This window comes from Thamnophis sirtalis, unplaced genomic scaffold, assembly GCF_051295495.1.
Source record: "Thamnophis sirtalis isolate CommonGarterSnake01/CBP01778 unplaced genomic scaffold, rThaSir2_p1.2 scaffold_6, whole genome shotgun sequence".
NCBI lineage: Eukaryota > Metazoa > Chordata > Lepidosauria > Squamata > Natricidae > Thamnophis > Thamnophis sirtalis.
The window spans coordinates 58706513-58716962 of NW_028261386.1; the positions used below are offsets into that span (position 1 = coordinate 58706513).

General features: G+C 38.0%; 1 protein-coding gene across 1 annotated transcript in view; it reads left to right on the forward strand.

The window, feature by feature from the left end:
* Positions 1–10450, forward strand: part of NFKBIE (NFKB inhibitor epsilon) — a 34257-nt gene that overhangs the window by 19981 nt on the left and 3826 nt on the right. The window contains exons 2-5 of the mRNA XM_014054124.2: positions 4862–4964; positions 6833–7061; positions 7149–7237; positions 8693–8941. Of these exons, the coding sequence (XP_013909599.2) occupies positions 4862–4964; positions 6833–7061; positions 7149–7237; positions 8693–8941 (670 nt within the window). The remainder of the gene's footprint in view (positions 1–4861; positions 4965–6832; positions 7062–7148; positions 7238–8692; positions 8942–10450) is intronic.

Below are 10450 nucleotides of genomic sequence, written 5' to 3' on the forward strand. Positions count from 1 at the left end.
CCTGTTCCATTGCCTAGTAGTCACAAAAAGTATAAGGGTGGACTCTCTTCTTTTTTTTCTTCCTTCCAATTAAATATTCCTATTACGTAGTAAATTAACTTTAAAGCAAATTTGGGAAGGCGTTCTTAAAACCAAGGACTTCTCTGGATGGGAGTGGTGGGCTCCATGTCTGTATGGTTAGTGATGACTGAAGAGCAGAGCAACAATGGCCAGGAAGAGCCCAGACCAGATCCAGCCCAGATTCCTTCAAATATGTTAGACTACAATTACCATGCAGCATAGGAGAGACGAATGCTGGCAGGGAATTCTGGGAATTATTGTCCATCTTCTGGAAAACTCCAGATTGAAGTGGGTTCACTTAGCTAGAAAAGTAATCCACAGAAGCTTCTCTTTTACTATCCTGCTTTTTTATTTTATTTTCTTAGCTAGTTTTCCATTGGTTATCTGCTTTACATGCACCTGAGAAGATCACTGAGAGGATTGGCAGACCAGTCCTAACATATTGCAGGAGTTGTATTCATTTACCTTCCCTACTATTTTGCAGATGTGAGTGCATGTGCATCAGTGGTGGGATTCAAATAATTTAACAACCGGTTCTCTGCCCTAATGACCAGCTGGGTAGGCGTGGCTCGGTAGTCATGTGACCGTGTGGACATGGCCAATTCAATGTCACTCACGCCGATGGGCGCTTTGTCTTAGCTGTTACAATATAATAAGGGTTAACTGGAGAAGCAGTTTCTGTAAGCAAGGCAATAAAGATTAGGCTAGAAACAACACCAGAATGTTTCCTTCCTGCCTTCCTTACAGGATTAGCCCTGTAAAGTGGAAAAAAACAGAATGAGATTTCTTCCAACAGCTGTTCTCCGAACTGCTTAGAAAGTTAACAACCGGTTCTCCCGAATAGGTGCGAACTGGCTGAATCCCACCACTGATGTGCATGCACTCAGCCTTCCGCGCATGCGCTTTTGGCAAAAAAAGGGCCTAAATGGGATGTCATAGAGCCAGGGCGGGTGGTCAGGACTGTCTGCGATTTCCGCTACCGATTCGGGCAAACCGGTTCGAACCGATAGAATACCACCTCTGAAATTGACAGAACAATCGGAATTGCCAACTATTAATTTTAAAAAAAGGTTTCTGTTTTTATTCCTTTAACCCCAGAGAGGCTGTCCTAGAGACATGTGTAGCTGTGTGGCAAACACCACAAGCTTCTAGGGGAAAAGACAGTAGCTATGCAATTAAAAAAAAACAAAAAACCAAGCTGTTGTCTATGAATTGAGGATTAAATTTTCAATGCAGTCTTGTAAAACCTCAGCACCGCCAAAGGAGATGCTACTGACAGAGCAAAGTAACCTGTCTCTTCCCCCAGCAATTTGTGTCGACTGGAAAAAACAGCTGTGCATTGGCTGCTTTTTGGCCTCCTCATCCTGTTGCTGAGGCAACCGTGTGGGCAAGGAAATTCCCCACACCATGTGACCTTGGGCTTCCCCCAGGCTGGTTGCCTGAACTGCAGCCGCTCTATTTATGGAGCAGAGCATTCATGCTTTTGTGCACAGCTCAAAAAGAAAGAAAAAAGCCCATACTATGGCCACGCAGCGGATTGCTTGTGAGACTGGCCCTCCTTCTTCTTTTCAGCAACTGCAAATAAAGCTGCTCAGCTCTTTCCACTGGCTTCTATGGAAATCCCACCCTCCTTTTTTTAACATGCCTTGGACCACCAAAGGGCTTAAAAACATACAGTAAAAACGAATCTTTTATTTTAAGCACCCGCTTGAAAGTGCATTGTGATCTTTGTAAAGTTGGTTAACTTCCAGGAGAAAATGTTATATGAAACAAATTAATATTAGTGTCCTTTTTTAAAAAGATGGCATACATACATTGGCATATATATTAATATGCTAATATTGCATCTTGCATTGATTCTGAAATTATTTCTGGAGATAGGAAACAATTGTGATTTTAAAAAAAATAACCATTGTTTTTTAAACCAACTCATTTTATTTAGCCACTTTAGCTAATATTTGGTATAACTTCTATATTAAAAAGATTACAAAGTTTTCCCCCCTCCCTCTAGAATGTCTGATTAGGCAGTAATTTAGTTCTGTTTCAGTTGTAGTCATTTATTATTTCTTCTGCTACTAGCTAAATACTCATTTTCAAAAAACTGAAAATATTAGATATCGCATAGATTTATTAGCCATATTAGGTCCTTCTGAATCTTGTACAACAAGTCTTGTACAGTGTGCATTCTTATTTGCTTTTCATTTTCTTATTCAAATAACTATCTTCTAATCTGCAGGTGTTGTTCATGTTTTTTTATTCTCTTAATAGCAACTGTCTCAATTTGTGGCATTGTATATACAGGATTCAGCTGAGTTTTCATGAGTTCAGTTCCATGTTAAATATTGTAAAAGTGTGTTTATAAAAGGATATTAGCATTCAATATCTACAATTATTATAATGACTATTGGTACCTTATGCTAAGAAAATTAACAGAACTGGCTTTAAATAGTAAAATATGCATATAAAATGGAAATTTGTGTGTGTGTATATGTTTGTTTGTGTGTGTGTGTGTGTGTGTATATATATATATATATATATATATATATATATATATATATATATATATATATATATATATAACACATATATATACATATACATATACATACATACATACATACATACATATATATATGTATGTATATATGTATATATTTGTATATATATATACAAAAAAAATACATACAAACACAAATATATGTATGTATGTATGTATGTATATGTATATGTGTGTGTATGTATGTATGTATGTATGTATGTATGTATGTATGTATGTATGTATGTAATTAGTGTCACAACCCCTGGTATGCCCAAATATGGGAGGAAGCTAACTGCTTCCATTCTCTGTCTATCGGCTCATCACAAGAGACCATCCAGACAGAAACCCAATATTTTTACTGTTGCCTTTGTTACATTTGTTATACATACATACAATACATACATACATACATACATACATACATACATACATACATACATTTTCCATTTAATTCATACAATTACAATATGCTTTCTCACCCTGTTGGGTTCTACACATCCTGCTCAACCTCCATAAAAGCTTGGCCCAATTAGTCTAATAATTGGTCTATTCCAAAATGGTGCCTGCTTCCGGGGGGGCACAAGTAGCCTCACTATGATATCGGAAGGCAGGGAAGGCAGTTTGGAGCAGAATAGTAGCCAGCTTTCTTTCCGAAATGCAATCTCTAGATAACAAAACGAAACAACGAAATCTAGGGACACTCTGTACCAAGTGTTTTGTTTTTTTTAAAAATAAAAACAGAAAAGATAGAATAGTACCACCACCATCATTTGCTCTTAATACACTGACATCCTTAATGAAGATATAGCTTTGGTACTGCCTTTGCCTTCTGCCCTTCTCTGAGTAACTATGATAGAGTGGGAAAACCAGAATTCCTGTAAAGCTTCAGAATCCAGCCTTGCTACAGTACTTTGACTGAAACTTGTTCCCTGTTCAGCTATTTTATAATAACTGGGAAATGTAGATGTGTCTGTACCACCATTTCTTCTCTTGCCTTTTCTCACTGGAGGAGAGCTTGATGTCACTTGTAAGGAAGTTGAAGAAATCTGAGTCCCTCCCACACATGCCTTAAATCAATCCAGGGTTACAACCATTTTGCAGTTTCTTTTTTTGTTTTGTTTTTCTAAATATTCTTTTTCTACAATACTTTGGGGAAGGCTGAAATTTTCTCTTGCATTTTCTCTTGGTTGCAGTTTTAGCTGATTTTATTGTTGGGCATGCTAAAGGGTTTCACTGGACTAACTGGTTTCTGTTACACCTCTTTCCTTACTCTGGAGTCTCCTGGGTGGCTGCTCAATCAATTTCCCAATCTGTAGAAAAGACTATTCATCGTGATGTTTTTCTGTTAAAATATAATTACTAAACAATAATCAGGAAAGCTAAAGATCACTGTAAAGACGATTTACTATGAAGAATTGTATATTCAAAAATACTCCTTAGCCATGTTGTTATTCCGTAAGTGCAAGAATACTAATCTTCAATGATGGAAACCTTACTAAACTTTTTTTCTCCTTTGAAATAAAATTCTCTTTTAGATCAGATTGATTGAGATCTAGTTGAAAGAACGTAAGGGAATCTTTCTGCATGGCATTACTTAATTTTGCTGCCCGTCTTTGAACTCATCCAACCCAACCTCTTTATCTGTTTGCATGCTTTAAAAGCAAACAGATATTTGGCTTGCATTTGAATATTGATAGCCCAGCATTTATTTTATGGCAATTTTGATTAAGTTGGTGGGGCAGTTGTTAAGAATGTGTGCCTCACCTTTTGATCCATCAAAAAGTTTATGACAACAATTGAGCCCAACATTTATGTTGCTAAGTGAAAAATTTATTGTTTGTCCCATTTTACTACTTTTCTTGCCGCATTTATTAAGTGAATCATTGCAGCTGTTAAATTAGCAACAGTTAAGTGAATCTAGTTTCCCCATTGACTTTGCTCGTCAGAAGGTTGCAAAAGGGGATTGCATGTCACTGGGACACTGCAACCGTCATAAGTATGAATCAGCTGTCAAGCATCCAAATGTAAATCATGTGACCATGGGGATGCTGCAAGAGTAATAAATGCGAAAAATGGTCATTAGTTACTTTTTTTTTAGTGCAGTTGTAACTTTGAACTCAATTTTCCAATAAGCAAGTTACTTCTAAAAGCTAAACATAAATGAGCAATTGTGGCTTTGCTACATAGGAATGCTTTCTTTGCTTGAAGGAAAGTCATTCTTTATTTTTACAGGTTGGCATGACTAATCTTTTTCCCTCTCAGGTTACTGCACCTGGCAATCATCCACTGTGTGCCATCTATTGCGTCCTTCTGCATTGCCCAAATGCCTGTGGAGGTTTTGGAATTCCAGAATGATTTATTCCAAGTAGGTGGTAAGAGACATGAAGAAGGATCAGGGTTTCTTCTATTCTAGCTGGAGGAGAGCAAGTTGCAGTGTGGTAATAATCTAAGGCTGGTTGTTAAAGTGCTCTTGATGCTAAGTAAATATTTTTGTCTATACTCTAAAAGCGATTTAAACATAAAGATCTACTCTGCTTCACTGTAACATTCTGGGATTTTGTTATATTATTTCTTATGCCAAGAAGCTAATGATCTCCTTAACAGACAAAAACATTCTGTTTTAAAATGTTTTTAGTATTTTGAGTGCAGCATATATATTTTTTAATTGTAAGCCCCCCAAAATCATTGGAGGCGGGGAGAATTAAATAAATAAATAATACAACAACTTGTGTCTCTTCAAGGAGGGATACAAGTTCAAAACTCGGGTCTAATTATAGGAGCCGAGGTGGCGCAGTGGTTAGGGTGCAGTACTGCAGGCCACTTCAGCTGACTGTTATCTGCAGTTCAGCGGTTCAAATCTCACCGGCTCAAGGTTGACTCAGCCTTCCATCCTTCCGAGGTGGGTGAAATGAGGACCCAGACTGTGGGGGCAATTTGCTGACTCAATTTGCTAAAAATCTTAGAGAGGGCTGAAAGCCCTATGAAGTGGTATATAAGTCAATAAATAAATAAATAAATAAATAATAGGGGAAATCCAGATAAGAACTGGGATGAGAATACTGGTTGGTAGGACTCAAAAATAATGATTTGATGGCACATAAGCAATCATCAAAATATACAGATATGCATCTGCATTAGTAAAGTGTATAGCATCCCCCCCCCCCAAAAAAAACCCTCCAATGTAAGACAGAATTGAAAGCTTGTATAGGCCCTTCATTTTCCTCCAGGATTTTGTACCTTCTGAAATTTAAACCAATTAATAAATTTTTTCACCAGGATACTCCAAATTATTTAACCTATATTATTTAAGATGACACTGGCTCCTTATTTTGCTTCTTAAAATAGAATATCTAAAATAGTAAAAATATGTTTCTGTATCATAATTGGAATTTTATTTCTTAGTTAATAACCCTTTTGTTTAAATTTATCATTATTATCTGAGCTATGCTGACCACTGACCACTGGATAAATAAATTAATTGTAAAACCAGTACTAAACCTCATAGTTTCCTTCATTAATCCATCTACAAATTGCTTATATTGATTTCTAGTATTGTACAAGTATATTTATTTTAGCAGTTACTAAATAACGTGAGTATACATTACAAATACACAGATTGTAAATTTCTTGAAATAGCACAAAAAGTAACTTTACAAATCTCAGGCGTCTGATAACCTCTTGTTTGTTGACAATTACATAGCACATCAGTGTAGAATATAATTTAATATAATTTAAGAACCAAAAATGATAAAGAAAATCTGCTTTAGATCCCTGGCGTGTCCAAAAAAAAATCTTGATCATCAGTGCCTCATATTACAGAAGATAATCGTTTTTTATTGTGATTTTGTTTAGATTATCAGCTTTATTCATTATTTGGATATTTAAAATATTCTTATTCTGAATAGATTTTTCTGTCCTTTGCCAATCAGAGGAAGGAATAAAGAACCAATTATGAGCATGGACACCTTCTAATCACTAGATATTCTATTAAGGACCAAGTGCTGTATTTAGAGGATTGTCTTCTAGGCATTGTCCACTTGCTCTCCTTCCTTATTTTCAGCATGCTAAACCTTGCATCACTGCTGAATTTTTTATTTCTTGTGATGCAGTTAAAATCCAAGTGAATCCAAATTTGTTTGTTTGTTAGATTTATTTGCATACTTTCCTTGCCTCTCCACTCTTCTCCAGCCCACATTCCTCTTTTTTCTCTTTTTTTCTTTTTGCCATTTGCAGACTCCGCTTCACTTGTCTGTGTATTTGGAGCAGTTCGAAGTGGTGGAAGCACTAATTCTGAAAGGGGTGAACACAGCACTGCAAGACCGCAATGGAAATACTGCTCTGCACTTGGCCTGTGAGCGGCAGAGTCTGGAATGTGTTGAGCTGTTGCTGCTTCTGAAGAAACCAGTCTCTGAGATGCAGACTAGAAAAACTGTACAAGATCTGCAGCTCCAGAATTGGCAAGGTAAAGGAGTGTGTGGTGTGATTGTGTCTGATGAGTGTTAAAAGTCAGTGCTTCTGAGCTATTTGGGTTTTATTTTTCTCCCTCCAGGCTTAACGTGTCTTCACATCAGCACCTTGAAAGGGAACCTTCAACTGATGGAGTTATTGGTGCAGAATGGAGCTAACATTAATGTGCAGGTAAGTTAGGGACGTTGAGCAGAGCTCCATCCCTGATATACTGTATGTCAATTCAGAAAATTTGGCAGGCTGCAGAATTTAAAAAATTGGCTTTATAAGAAGTAGATGTAGATCACCCAGCTGAACCCAACACGTCAAAAGTGTCATAAGTCACAAGTCCCTATGTACTCCCAAGTGATCTAAGTTCAGCCCACCTTCAAATGCCTTTCTTATCCCCCATTCATTTCTTTTGACCATTAGTTGGTCAGATTCCTACAGTGAATTTAAGCTTGCAATAAATCTTTATATTCATTTGAATTGCCTGAATCTCCTGATTTCCAGGATGCTTGACAGTATTGGAATAGCTAAATCTAATACTAAAAATATAGGGAGTGCTATTCCAAAATCTCCAAAAGTGGGGAGATGGGATACAAGAAAGCTAATGTACTTATGTGAGAGCCAGTTTGATATAGTGGTTAAAGTATCAGGCTAAGAAACTAGGAAACCACTAATTTTTAGTTTTGCCTTGGGCACAAAACCAGCTGAATGATTTGGGGCCCAAGTCACTTTCTCTCAGCCCTAGGAAGGAGGCAATGGCAAACCATTTTTTAAATTCTTTGCCAATTAAATTTCAGGAACTTATCCAGGAGACACTGAGAATTGGACATAACTGAACAAAAGGGGGAAAAAATGAGCCGTAGCTTTGTCTATCTTCTCTTCCTTTCCGTTGTGCAAATGAAACAGGATAACTTTTAAACTTATATGATAAAACCTTTAGAATGAAATTTGAATTTAGTTAGTGATTATGTGCCATCAACAGAATATTGATTTTAGAAAGCTAAACAGGGTCAGAGCAGGCTGGGAGGTTGCCTGGCTGTGGAGATGACTGGGACACCAACAAACATATCAACAACAAGAAACATCCTGGAACAAAGCAATAAAAAAATCAGTTCTGCATTGCTGCTAACCAAATGACGATCATCCACATGATCCTACTTCCCAGGAGTCAATATCAATTCCAAGGAGCCATGACCATTTCAGAATTATGTACAATCCTGATTACTTCAGAGCTCCTTGTTCAGTTTTTGCATCTTCAGGAAGAGAATGCTCAGACTCTGATTTAGGAACTGCTACGCCAGTGTGATTCCCTCCCTAGGCTCTTCTAGATTTCAGCAAACTGCTTGTATCTCAGGTGCCCCATGGCCCAGAAAAGAACTTTCTCTTTCTCTTATTTTGTTTGAATTACTCAGATGCACCATGGCCCAGGAAAGAACTTTCCCTTCTCTTATTTGTGTTTGGAACTGGCTTTCACTGCTATCCTTTTTACTCAAAGGCCAAGGAGTGTCAGGCTTTTGCAATAGGAAAAGCCTGACACTTGGTTTCTTATTGTATCTACACAGAAAGAGGTATGTTCTATGGAATTTTGCTCATGAAATCTCGTGAAATAATTAACCCCCCTGTCTCTTGCTCTTTCAGGATGGCACGAGTGGAAAGACACCCCTACATCTGGCAGTGGAAAATCATGATGAGATGGCTGTGAAGCACCTCCTGCGATGGGGGGGCCAGGTGGATTCTCAAATGTACAATGGCTGCACCCCACTGCACCTGGCTGTAGGCAGGAACGATGCTGCCATTGCTGCAATCCTGTGCCATTCGGGAGCAGATACCTTACTGCGGAATATGGAAAATGAGACAGCTCAAGATCTGGCAGATGGCAATGATGATGTGAGAGTTTTTCTGGAATGACTTGCAATAGATCAGGCTCTATAGGCAAGAGCTAAGTAATCTGAATCAGGTGCCAAATAAGGATGGGCATCATTTTGAGAATCTGGAAGCCAACTTCAGTCTATCTATTTTCTAGAAGGCAAAAAGCCACCCAGTGACAACACAAAATGGAGTATTTAAATATTTGGCCTGTTGAAAGGGATGTTAAGAATTGGAAAAGGGAGCTGGTCATTTTTTAGAAAGTAATTTGGAGGCTAAAGGGGTTAAAAGCAAGGGATAGCACCACCTAACTCTGAGAGGCTTTCTATTCCCACACTAAACACCAACCCCAAGGCCAAAAAATGGGAAGATAAAAAAAATGTCAATTTTGTATTGTATTTGAATGGTTTTCAGAAAGAAAATAGAAGCAGTATCCTTCCTAGAAGGTTCTCAGTCCCAATGTTAATTGCAAAACCTCTCACCTTTAGAATGCAGCTATTTTGCCCCTGAATTTCATCTGCACATTTCCAGGGTGCTGGGAAGCTAATTAGCTATAGGTTGCCTACTCCCAATCTGAAGGTAAGGCAGAGATACAAGTTGTATTGTGTAATTCTTAAGTTTCGGCCCATGATGTTTAGCGAAAAGGCAAGAATTGGGAGTTCTGGTAACTGCACTTGTCTCTGTTTCCATGATGATCCTTGCATCTTTGATTTGCCAAATTGCAGTTCACATCCATCTGATCTTAATCTTAAAGGCTACGTGCAGGGAGGAGCTGCTAAACTGGCTAATCTGCCTTGGGGTTGTTACTGCTTTGGCATCATTGTAACGTCTTTCAGTTCCAAGCAAGGCAGGATAGGCAGACTTCATCAATTGTGCTGCAATGAATCAGGATGATAACTGATGTCCTTCCTACATCAGGAAGATGAGGATCTAAGCAAACCAGAACTCCATGTATGTCAAATTGAGTACCAGATTTTACTCTGAAGCTGAATAGTGTTTGTCTTCATTATTAATTTATAGACAATGGATAGAAATGGAAATCAAAAGCCATTGGGCACCCTTAGCCTACATCAGTGTTTTTCAACCACTGTGCCGCGGCACACTAGTGTGCCGTGACATAGTGTAAGGTGTGCCATGGGAAAAACACCTTATCTATAGTCAATATAGGCACAGAGTTAATTTTTTTTAACATTTTCTAATGGTGGTGTGCCTCGTGATTTTTTTCATGAAAAAAGTGTGCCTTTGCACAAAAAAGGTTGAAAAACACTGGCCTACATGCACAGATTCCTGCTATGAATCACAACCCACTGCAGAGACCAGGGCCATTCTGGTGTCTTCTATGATAGAATGGATAGACTTCTGCATTGTACTTAAGAGAGATTGATTCCTGTTACTTCCAATGGTGACCTTTAGTTATTTGCTGGCATGTTGCCTGCCTTACTTCACCTCTTAGGTAGTTTAGGGAAATAAAACATTAAAGCTTAGTCTCCTTTAGGAAAGAAAGGCTATCAATGCGTAATATCTTATGTC